A 12555-nucleotide genomic window follows, 5' to 3' on the forward strand; every position below is an offset into this window, starting at 1 on the left:
TCTATTTTCATTGGCAGCATTATCAAGAACAGCATGGCTTTCTTCAATAAGTTTGTCATCATACTTGAAAAATATATAGGCACGCTATAACGTCATCTTTTAGGATATGCCATCCTCATAATTAATTGAAAAGTCCTTATATAGCCCATTTATTCTGCAGGTAATTTTTTCAGAGATGTTCAAATATCAATAGGTAAAATTTTCTCCTCCAGGAGACCGTGGCTTGCGCACTTTCTTCTGATAATTTTAGTTGATCAGTCTTTTTCTTTCTATAAAAGAGCCAATTTACCTTGAAGATAGCCAAAATCTTGATGTTGCAGTGGAGTTTTTTCAAGATCAACCAAAATCTTGATGTTGCAGTGGCTTTTTTTAAAAATCTGCAAACAGAATTCAAAACTGGGAAGCAGGCATAAATTCACAAGAGAAACCCAGGAGCCTTTGGAAGTAACTGGGAAGTAACCCTTGTTCCTGCCTACAGAACAAATTGTTATGAATGTAAAATAGAGAAAAAAAAAGCATCGTTCACTCTGAACTTGAAATTTTCATATCACTGTATGTATCAGGACATTGGTGAGAAGTTTGAGTTCTTAGAGAAGGAGCTTAACATCAATTTTTCAGATCCGAAGAAGAAAGTGGTGGTGATAACTGAAGGAAAACCCTGTATACGAAGTCTGGGGAAGATAGAAACCAACATGAAGGTAATAAAGGGGTGCAGCATGGAGGATAGCATTGATGAATTAAGGGTGCTCTTGCTCAATTGAAAAGGAGTTGGGACTATAGGGGCATTCTCTGGAGCCGCTCTTGAACATGTTTGTGTTAGAGAAGGAAATCTTGAGGGAAAGGCTCTCACCCATGATGAGTTCGGAGATAGTGGTCGGAACCAAGCTGATGCACAATTTTTTTGCTTAAATGTCCACTTGGGAAGATCTTTGGGCCAAAGCGACACTTCAGAACACAGTGCACCTGTACATAAATTGAGAATATTCATCCAAACTCTTTTACAAAATGTACTATCTACTTCCATTTCCAAGTTTTTCTTTATATATAGCTCATGTATCCGAGGATCCGTGTCTCCCTAATGTTGATGTAATCATTAATATCATCATTATTATTGTTTGATTCCGGACATTTTTGAGGTGTGGATTTTTTTTTTAATTCAGTATTCATTTTTATACCAACGGCAGACATTCCCACAGTTTGAAATGATATTGTAGTTGTATCCTTCACCTACAGAGTCAGATGGTGGTCTAACATTGGAGCGTTTGATCATGATGTTGAACTGATATTACTCACAAATCTATTTGTTCATGAGATAATTGGTACAATCATATGCAAGGAAGTTAGCACATAAAGCAGCAGCAGTCTGAATTTAATGGTGGGATAGAAGCTTTTAGATATGACATTTCTGCGAGAACCCAATTTCTTCCAAATGGGTTCGTAGCAAAATAAAGCCAGCATCAATAAAGATATAATGTTCTCACTATCAAAATAAAGCGAACGTGATGAAACCTGGATAGAACTTATACATCCACATTCAATTTTGGTTTAATGTGTCCTGTGGATTATTAGCATTTTATTTCCCAAAAAGAAGAAATCATATGTGCTATATCACCCCAAAGTTATCTTATTTTAATTTGTTTATAAAGCTTATATAGGTGTATAATAGACTATTGTCAAACTTTTCCACAATGTTTTAATCAAGAAATCTTGAAAACCTCGAAACTCTTAAATATTTGTTTATGAAACCTTATCGATTGTGCTCAAAAGGACAATTAAGTGGGATATTACTTGTTGATTTCTTTAATATAGATATTCATATAAGATCCAACCTTGAGTATTTTTTGCGGAAGGATTACTTATCTTACATGAGATTTACATGCTTTTTTTTCAAATATCCATGCACTCCAGCTAAAGAGCGATAAAGAGTCTGCCGGTGAGTAGTACCATACCTGCTGTTTGGCCCGTCAAGCAGATTATGGGCCGGGCCTATGTAAAATTTGACATTTTCTATGCCTAAGCCTGGCCCATGATCAGCTATGTGCTTGGGTCATAACACAAGGCTGATGGAGCCATGACTACAAGAGAAGCAAATATGGGAGCAGCCAGTGATGTCCAACTCTCATAAGCCTCTTTCTCTGTAACATGTGTGAAGAAGCTTAAATGAGAGAAAACAACTGATGCGAGAGCATTTGATCCAGTACATAGACACACTTGAAATTATATACGAAAAAGAGGAAAAAAAAGGGTAGGGAAGAAATAACTTTCCCTAAACACACCAACTAACTTGCTTACTCGTAGCATCACTTGACATTGCAAATGCCTAAACAATCCATACGGCTTCATTCTCAAGAAATAAGGAGAAATAAAAGAAAGATAAGAAAAAAAATCCTTCTGCTTTCCCCTGGCCAATGTAAAATGAACAGTTTTTGCATCGACAATGTATCCATCACAGAATGTAACAGCCTTGTAAATTAATTCGAAGAGAAAGTAAACACAGGATGAAGAATTAAATCTTTGGATGGAAAGGATCACTCCTACAATAGTAAGCAATTGAAGCAGATTAGACTAAGACCCCAAAGAGATCTGCTTAGTTTCTAGTTAACCTACTTCTACTAGTTCATGTTATATGGATTCCGGACCCAAATTCATAATTCAGAACTCTCTGATGAACCTTATTTTTAAAAAAGTAAGCTTAGTTATAAATCCATTTACAATTAGGAAACTGAGTTAATAATGCCATACAATTTCAACTAAGAAAATATACATTTAATTCTAAAAGTATGATATCATCGAACTTCTACCTAAAGATATATTAATCAAAAAGAGGAGGTGCAGGAGGAGGAAGAGGAAACTCTGGTTAGTTTTTCTTTAACTGACTTCACTTGATTGACTAGTTCATGCAATACGGATTCAGGTTCCAGATTCATAATCCAGAACTTTCTGATGAACAACAATTTTAAGAAGTTATAATCCATTTACATTTACGAGAGAGAATTGATAATGTCATACAATTCCAACTAAGAAAATATACAATTAATTCTAAAAATCTGATATCATTCAACATCCACATAAAGATAAACTCTGTATTCGTAGCTCCCATTTAAAGCTTTAATTAAAAAAGAGGAGGAGGAGGACTATGTAATGCTGCAAAGTATCGCAGAGACCCAATTGAGAAAGCACAACTAGTAACATTGTTGGGTAATACCAAGTCCCCAGTGACCATGAAAAAGAATACTACCAACCTTTAGTACCATCACTGATGGTGAATGTAATCCCAATGTGGAAAGCAATTCTAACTGGTTAACAGAAATGGAGGAGGACTATGTAATTCGCCTTTTTCCTAGCTGGCCCACTTCCATGCAAATTCTCAAATGCTGAGATAGGTTATTTCAAGCATTGATGCAAGATATAATCTAATCCAACCGGATCCAAGTCTGGCTACATTCAGATGTAGCCAAGTCTGCTTCTCTCTCTCTCTCTCTCTCTCTCTCTCTTTCTTCAGATGCAGAGAGAGAGAGAGAGAGAGAGAGAGAGAGAGAGAGGGAGGGAGGGAGGATCAAGGAGGAAGACAAGTGCATCACTCCTCAACTCAAAAATTCAATTTCACCTTCAAGATTTAATATATTCTCATCCATAAAGAAAACAAGCAATTGTACCACAAAAAAAAAAGAGAGAAAACAAGCAAAAACCTACTCTAAACCTAAAAGTAATATCATGAGTTGAACAAGATGTTCCAAGACTCTAAAGATCCAATCACTGATACAACACCTTGTCTAAAGGCTCAAGGAACTGACTTCAGCCCAAAAATAAAAAAAAAATAGACTCGAAAAGTAATCTAGAACTTGAATGCTAATAGAATTGGCATAGATATCAAATGGGCAACATAACATGATAGGAACATCCATAGAACCGTAACAGGCCAATCAGCGGTGGCTGTTCAGCATTAAACAATCAACATACGAAATATTAGAAGACTTCAACAATTAAAAAAAATATAGGAATAATAAAGCCCCGACCGCAAAAGAAAAAAAAAAAAAAGAAGATCTGTTAATTAAGTGATTTGTGAGAAAGTACTACCTTAGAAATCATATCCATAATCCCTCAGCACAAACCAGCTCCAACAATCGGATAAAAGAAAACCGTAAAAGCTTACCACGTATCACAGCAGATAACTTCTCCTCTACCCTAAATCGAATTCCTTCCATCTCATTAGAAAAACCCTAACAATCTAGGGTTCCACACACACAGCTCTACGAGATTTAACTCCCTCATCTCCAAACATAAAGAAGAAAATAGGACTGAAGAGGGAGGGAAAAGGGGAACGCAAGAAAGGAAGAAACCCAATCCGAATCCTAACCCTATGTCATGACCAAACCCTAGATTTAGATCGATCGAGTTGTCGAAGTAATTCAGGATACTACCCACCAAACAAACATAAAAGAATTCAGAGAACCCTTACCTCGAATTCGCGCGGGCGCGGAGCTTTCGACTACTTTCACAGCCATACTCGTCGATCGATCCAATCCGGAACAAAAAAATAAAAAGGAAAAAACTGAGAAAAAAAAGTAAAGCCTGTCCGCTCTCTCCTCTTCCGACTGGAACGAGAGAAGAAAACAAAAAAAAAAAAGAGGAAGGGGGAGTTTTTTTTCTTGGGGAACGGATGAACGATCGATAGGGAGAGACTCGCCGGCCGGCCTGAGCCGGAGCGGACGACATCCGAACCGCCCTAGGGGCCCGCCCACCGCGGGGCAAGTGCAACCGGGAGTTCCGGTTTCCCCCCTGCAGAACCGGACTAACCCGCGGCTTTGACCGATGGAACCCGGTTGGGCCGACGCCCATAAAGGAAACGAACCACGGCGGCTTACCGGTTTAGCCGGTCAGACCCCAGCGTTCCCCATCTTCTATATATACAAAACCGAACCTCGCTTCTCCTGGGGTTTCTGGAGGCGCGTCAAAAGGGCAAAAAAACCCTGAGAGCCCGGTGGAGAGAAAGAAACCGCCGCGAAAATAAAAAAAAAACCGAGTAAGTCCTCAACCCGTCTCCCTCGTCTTTCCGTACTGTTGGCATGACAGTTATTTCGGTTGCTTTGCAGTTGAATGGCATCTGAGGCGGAGATTATACTCCCGATTGGTACCCAAAAGCACGATCCGGCTTGGAAGCACTGCTTGATGATCCGGTCAGGTGACCGGACGAAGCTGAAATGCATGTACTGCATGAAGCCATTTAGCGGCGGCGGGATCCACCGAATCAAAGAACATCTCGCCCGGCACAAAGGAAACGCTTCGTGCTGCCCCCGCGTCCCGCCGGAGGTCCAGGTTGCGATGCAGCAGAGCTTGGAGGGCGCAGCGGTGAGAAAGAACAAGAAGGTTAAGCTTGCTGAAGAGGCGAACAAGGTTTGCTCGAGTAGCAATCAGGCAGAAGGGGGTCAAGCGGATGTCGGGCTGCAAATGATCCCGCTACCTGAAATGCTTCATGACATTCCTCCTCTGCAGGTGGAGGTGAGAGAGGAGGGTATGCCCAAAGAGAGAGGGAGGAAGAAGAGAGCAAGATATACTTCTCCTCCACCGCCGCCGCCACCTTTTCCCACTGCATTGGAGGTTGGCGTGCCTATCAAGTCCTATCTGGGAGCCCCTGTCGATAAGGATCATGTCTATATGGCAATTGGGCGGTTTCTCTACGAGGCTGGGGTGCCTATGGATGCAGTTAATTCCGTGTATTTCCAGCCGATGTTGGATGCGATTGCGTCGGCCGGGCCAGGGTACGAAATGTTCTCGTATCATGATTTCCGTGGTTGGATTTTGAAGAGATCGATCGAAGAAGCGAATAACAAGTTGCTGCGTTTAAAGGGGATGTGGAGTCGGACTGGATGTTCCATACTGGCCGATGAATGGACCACCGAGACCGGTAAAACCCTGATCAATTTTTTGGTGTATTGTCCCGAAGGAACGGTGTTGTTGAAGTCGGTTGATGCATCACATATTGTTACTTCTGCTGATACGCTCTATGAGTTGCTTAAGTATGTGGTGGAAGAAGTTGGTGCGGCAGATGTAGTACAAGTGATCACAAACAACACTGAGAACCATGTTGTTGCAGGGAAAAGTTTGACCGAAACGTTTCCTACCTTGTTTTGGACGCCATGCGCTTCACAGTGCATAGATGCAATGCTCGAGGATATCGGGAAGTTGGAGGCAATAAGCGAGATCGTTGAGAATGCAAAAACTGTTACAGGGTTTATCTACAACCATGCGATTGTCTTGAATATGATGAGGAAGTATACAAGTGGGAGAGATCTGATAATCCCAAGCAACACCCGTGCTTCCATGAATTTCGTCGCATTGAAGAGCATGGCTTGTTTGAAAGAGGATTTGAGTGCCATGGTCAGCTCGGAGGAGTGGATGGAGTGCCCATATTCGAAGAAGCCTGGCGGCGTTGCTATGACTAATCTTGTTGGCAGTTTAGAATTTTGGTCTTCTTGTGCTGCAATTGTTCGCATAACGGAGCCGCTGGTTCGAGTTCTTAAATTAGTTGAAAGCAACAAGAGGCCTGCAATGGGTTATATTTCTGTGGCTATGCATCAAGTTAAACAAGCAATTAAGATGGAACTGGTGAAGATCAGTGACTACATACCTTACTGGGATATCATTGATTGGAGGTGGGACAGGCAACTGCCTTGTCCTCTTCATGCAGCAGGTTTCTTCCTCAACCCTCAGTTCTTCTACAGCATCCAGGGAGAAGTTTCCAATAAGGTCTTATCAGGCATGCTCGATTGTATAGAAAGATTAGTGCCTGAGACAAAAGTCCAAGACAAAATCCAAAAGGAGCTTGCCTTGTATAAAAGTGCTGCAGGGGACCTTGGAAGGAAGATGGCTGTCAGAGCAAGACATACTTCACTTCCTGGTAAGAAATATTTTGACACTATTCCTGGCAAGAAATATCTTGACGCTAGCCTTCTGTTTTTTTAATGTCGTCATCATTGTTGATGGCTAATATCATAGTCTTCACTATCCTTCTGGTGTTAATAAATGTATCTTCTGTGATAATATGTTGGTTCTTGTTGCAGCTGAATGGTGGTCCACATACGGAGGAGGTTGCCCGAATCTGATGCGTTTGGCTGTGCGCATTCTCAGTCAAACTTGCAGTGCAAGGGGATGTGACCGAATACACATTCCTTTCGAACAAATTCATAACCAAAGAATGAACTATTTGGAACATCAGCGACTCTGTGACCTCATTTTTGTCCGTTATAACTTGCGTTTGCAGCAAAGGTAAGAAATTGATCTAAAAATAACTTCTTCATGTATGTTTTGCCTAATATAATACATAACACTTACATGGTGGAAATCATGATTTATGACTATACAGGCAACTTTTAAAGACCAGACCATTTGATCCTATCTCTGTTGACAACATTGACACTGTCGATGACTGGATTGTAGAGAAGGGTGAACTGCTCTCTGGGGCTGATGAAGATCCCAACTGGATGGCATTAAACCCACCGTTAGCTAGTGGAGTGCTTTCAGCAAATTCTGATGATTTAGAAGTTGAAGCCTTCATTGCAGGTACCCTTCGTTATTCAGTTACACGTATTTACAATCTAATTCATTATTCATTTACATGAAATTAAAGTTGAAAATCTTTCTTTTTACAGGACTCGATGATGAGGTGATCCGAGGTGCTGGTCAAGATGCAGAGGATGATGATGGCATCAAAGAGGAAGATGAGAGCCATGATGGTACTTCTTTTACATGTAATGGAGGGTCATAGAATAAAGGGATGATGGCTCCATTTCGATGTTTTTTCTTTGTTTTTCTAAGGATAGCATGATTATTATTTATGAGCTATTTTGCATTCAATTTGGCCAGCTAATTAGAAAAGATATTGTAGATTTGTAGTCTACTAGTCTGTAGATGCTTATGAATTTGAATGTGTAGCCTGAACTTGCAAATTTATGACAACGCTACTTTCATCTATTTGCTTTCATGAGCTATGCATATTAACTGATTGGATTTGAACGCCGGTTTCTGTATCCCTAATCTGACAAGTTTTGTAATTCTCTTCCTGACATTATTTTGTAGTTTTCAGAAGAATTAATTGACATCTCACTAAGCATCTCTCTGGATGTCTTCTTAATTTCCTTTTGGCATGAGCACCTTCCAGAAGAACATTGTTACGATGTGTATGCTTTTAATGGTTCCTGTAAGTACTCAGGGGATAACTTGAGATATGCAGCATCCACTGATCAAGGAGAGTGCAAGGCAACTGCTTGTAACACTGAATTTGGTAACTTTAGTTTCGGAGCAAGTGGATAAATAAAATCCCTGAAATTGCTTTTCATTCAGTCTAATAGTTCATCCCAAATGCCACAAGGAGTGATAACCTAGCCAATAAGCAAATTAAGCTATACACACCTATTGTCCATAGAAGGACAGAAGTTACAAATAAATAAATTGAAGTTGAATTTAGGAATGTTAGCCGGTGCATTGCTACAACAGATTGCTTATGCCTTACACTCAAGCGCATCCTGTATAAGTTCTCCTCTCAAGCTTAGATTCTAAAACACACTGTTTATTAATCAAATAAGTTATGGGAGAGCAGTTGTGGATTATCAGCCTCAGATATTCATGGAATTTTTAGCAAAAGGAACAAGGCAAAGGCAACAATATGGCTGCTCAAACAAAGAGACAACTGTCAGGTCAAAAGTGCAAAAGCAACTGCAGGAAGAAAAGTAGTAACTCTAAATGACTTTTAGGATGAAAGTGAAGTAGAAGGTCAGGGAGCCATTGATGTGAAAGCTATTCCATTTAGGCTAAAATCTGCAGTGTGGAATCCGTTGCAGGTGAACTTGTTATTGTTTGAGGCTGAAGATTTGGTGAAAAGAGACAAAATCTCATTTTGTCTATTCCTTCATTTTAAACCTCATATGTTGTAATTCCTTTTACACTTCTCACGTTAATGCTAATTGGAAAATTATCATAACTAAAATAAGTGTCTGTGTGGCATTTGAACTGTTAATGCAGTTTGACTTCATTATACATAGAAGTAGAATGAAAAGGGTGTTTCCAGACCATCCTATCATCAAATTAATGTTGGCTTCTCTGGCGAGGCATGGGTGCACATTAAGTTTGTAGATTATTATTGTGGTGTAAATTAAATATGAGTGCTACTTTTATGTTGACCAGCTTTCCTGATTATTCCTGTTCGATATTTATGCTCAGCTACGTTATATTGTTGCCTGGGGAATTAGACAACAGAAACTCCTTTCACTCTATTCTTTCTAAAGAAGAGATGCACAGCTCTGGAGTTCTTATCGGAAGCAAGGATTAACAAAGACTTCAAGCTCCGCTTCACTTTCCAAATGGGGTTATCAGGCCTATATCGTTCCATCATACAGAATCTTTTGAAAGGAAGAAGAAAATGCAGAGGCCCATGTAGTTTTGGTGGGACTAGAATTTGGATTGTAATCGATAAGAACCGACTCTGACCATCACGATCCAGTGATGGCATGTGATCTGGCTTGGCAAACCAGAAGGAGGCTTGGTAACTTCTTGTTCTCTTGCTTTGAAATCTAGAGAGCTCTTATGAGGTTAGCAATTGCATTTTAAAATCTATTTCAGTTGTATTTTAGTTTCTCTTTTTGAAGAAACATGTTAGACCCTACCTTGTCTGTCTTAAAAATCTCTTTTTTTTTTGAGAGAGAGAGAGAGAGAGAGAGAGAGAGGGAGAGATTCTTAACTACTGTTGACTTTAGTATTGGAGGATGAGCAGCAGGTATGAAGATGACTCTTATTATTATTATCTTATTCATTGGGAAAGGAAGTGCTTATCTCATTCTTTAATTCCATTCAAATGGGGCTGCATCTTTCCTTGCTGACAAGTGACTGTTTCAATGAATGTGTCCCTGGCACTACTGTAGAGTCAGGAGGCGGTCTATCCTCCTAAGAAAGAGTTGTATCTCTGCTGCTTGGTGGGAGTCGGGGCATATATCCTAGTATTATGGCGTGCAAAGATCCCTACTCACAAGTTATAGTTTTATTCATCTAAATTCAGCAGAATTGAGCTAGATTTTCTACTGGAACCAGAATTGTTGGTCTATTCGGCCTGTATTTATATTATTTTTTTTAAAATACTGTCTTCAAGCTTATTCTGATTCATCCGGTCCTCCTTAAAAGCAAGCCCAACTATACTACTAAGAACATGACGCATTTGCATCCTGGTTCCTTCTGACCCTAGCCTCAGCCTGCCTTGTAGAATTCCATGATTGAGGAAGCTAAAATGCGTCATAAGTCTTCTAACCGACCGTCCATGCGCCCGGCCTAATAATGAAATCCTACTCTCCAACAGCTACCTGACATGTGGACGCCGGTGCCTCGATGACTATGGCGTTCCTGTCCTTTTCGTTGTCGTCAAAAAATAGCCGGCCAACACCTTGGTGAAGATTCCGAAGTATGCATTAGAAGTAGACGTCCATGAAGTCTTCGTCGCCCATTGTCCTCAGAACCATCTATAAGACTGCACACTTCATGAATAGATCATCAACTCTTTCTGCTCAATACCTCGTCTTTCCTTCTTGTAATGGCAGAGGAGAGCAAGGAATCTCGGCATCCCCAAGATGGTAAAGCTCCCATCCAGCAAAGTGAGTTGCTTGTATTTCTTAAACCTTGTCCTCTCTTATGTCTCTTCTTATATTGATCGTACTACTTCGAGATAACGGTTAAAGGAGCGGGGGAATGATCTAAAGATACATCTGTCATAAGATCTCGAGCATATCATGACAATATTACTTATCGATCCATTGATATATCAACTTTTTGTGTTGATTTAAGTCATAACTATCTATTGAGGGCCAAAAGCCACTCAGAATCAAATCCTTGACTCTCATCATCTAAGAGGGAAGAAGTATATTAATTAAGCATTTTGCTTTTAAAGATAAGAGAAACAAAAGCAGTAGCCAAGCATGACAGCACCCCATGGTTCAAGAACAAAGCTAGATACTCAAAATAATCTCTGATGCCTTTACTCAGCCTCAAGACTGCATGGTTCGGATGTAATAGTGGCGAAGCAGGATGATTTCGAGATGAATGCATCACCCAAAGAGGCATGGCCAGAATTGGTGGGGCTTGGTGTAGCTGAGGCGGAGAAGAGGATCAAGAAGGACAGGCCAGGAATTCACATCCAAGTGGTTCCACCAGATCACTTTGTAACCATGGATTTTGACGTGGGACGGGTTCGGCTCTACATAGATTCCTCCGACAAGATTGCAAAGCTTCCTAGAACTGGGTAGACAACGTCTCAAGATATTTGTATAATATATGCTCTCCATCATGATTTGTCACGATTGCTTACCTGCTTCTGATAGAATGGTCTACGAAAGATTTGACCTTTTTTTTTTTTGAGGGAGAGAAAGGGAGGCCTATCAACCCAAATTTTATTCAATATAGATATAGTAGTTTACAGATACATGACGTCAAAAAGAGTGGATGGTTATGGATGAATGGATGAACTGAGAAGTGTTCAGTTTCAACATGGGCAAAAGGAAGAGAGAATAGATAAGTAGAAAGGAACTCAGCATTGTAGTGGAATCCGCCCATATTTGGAGTTGATGTCTGTCTAGGATGCACGCCTAAGATGCTGCAAGCAATTCATTTTAGAGCCAATTCTCCAGCTGAAAATAAAAACAAAAGTAAGCTGTGACGGGCCTTCTTGGATTAAGGGTGCAAAGTGCATAAAAATGACCAATTATTAAATAAGTAAAGATCTCTTCAAGCAACAGCTATTCAGAAGACAACATAAGTAAAGTCCGCGCCGCCACGCCTAACAAGGAGAAAGCATCCTTCCAGATTGTTGAAAAAATGGAGCATTGCGTGAACAAAATGCATCCTTCAAAAAAAATTTCATAGTTTCCTTCCAAGCATATTTCCGGTATTGAGTTTTTTCGTCCAACAAAGCTAGAGAAAGCATTCGATTTTGAGTGGAACAAATCTATTGCAGGGTTTGATTGCAAAACTACACTTACATCCCCTCATATTCACAAATTGATACATAGACGTAGTAGAGAATATTCTATTATCATTGCAAGGTTTAATTTGTAGGCGGCAAGTATTGAGCGCTTCAGAATTGTTTTTTAGTTATCTTAAGTATTTTAAGGAGATCCTGGCAATGCACCTAATAAATTATTTACACCTTACATCTTTCTAGGCTCTAGGGTGGAGTTATGGGAATCTGCACATTACCTAGCTTTATGTCAGAGGAAGCCAAATTAGCCAAGTAAACCTGTCTAAGTTTGACCATGTTGGCTCCAAAATACTTATTCCCAACAAGTATTGCATTGACCAGAAAGCTGGTGTATATTAAAAAAAATGCATGATTAGGTTGCTTCTACATAGTTGCAACCGAGATGGTTCAAGAATTGACCTCACAATATAAGACTAGCTCGGGGCAATATAAAAGTGAGAGATGGCAAGAGTTAAAAAAAAATCATCATGCAAAAGAAAAGAAAAGGATGGATAGAACCAAATTTGGGATAAGTTTTATAGGAAAATTAATATGGCAGTATA

General features: G+C 39.9%; 2 protein-coding genes and 1 long non-coding RNA gene across 3 annotated transcripts; 2 read left to right on the top strand and 1 right to left on the bottom strand.

The window, feature by feature from the left end:
• Window positions 1-521: 521 nt before the first annotated feature.
• Window positions 522-4609, bottom strand: LOC103697294. The gene is made up of 3 exons (XR_005514396.1): window positions 4460-4609; window positions 1950-2135; window positions 522-963 (listed from the first exon to the last, which is right to left on the bottom strand). It is a non-coding gene; the product is annotated as an uncharacterized LOC103697294 (long non-coding RNA).
• Window positions 4610-4826: 217 nt separating this feature from the next.
• Window positions 4827-7975, top strand: LOC103697942. The gene is made up of 5 exons (XM_008779885.4): window positions 4827-5023; window positions 5094-6898; window positions 7062-7266; window positions 7364-7560; window positions 7650-7975. The coding sequence occupies exons 2-5, from the start codon at window positions 5098-5100 to the stop codon at window positions 7763-7765; spliced, it is 2319 nt and encodes a 772-aa protein (XP_008778107.4). The 5' UTR covers window positions 4827-5023; window positions 5094-5097; the 3' UTR covers window positions 7766-7975.
• Window positions 7976-10526: 2551 nt separating this feature from the next.
• On the top strand, window positions 10527-11641 carry LOC113461135 (subtilisin inhibitor CLSI-I-like). Its single transcript, XM_026800654.2, has 2 exons — window positions 10527-10634; window positions 11023-11641. Exons 1-2 carry the CDS (start codon window positions 10574-10576, stop codon window positions 11280-11282), a joined length of 321 nt encoding a protein of 106 aa, XP_026656455.1. The 5' UTR covers window positions 10527-10573; the 3' UTR covers window positions 11283-11641.
• The last annotated feature ends 914 nt before the right edge of the window (window positions 11642-12555 follow it).

The sequence above is a fragment of the Phoenix dactylifera genome, chromosome 12 (genome assembly GCF_009389715.1).
Source record: "Phoenix dactylifera cultivar Barhee BC4 chromosome 12, palm_55x_up_171113_PBpolish2nd_filt_p, whole genome shotgun sequence".
NCBI lineage: Eukaryota > Viridiplantae > Streptophyta > Magnoliopsida > Arecales > Arecaceae > Phoenix > Phoenix dactylifera.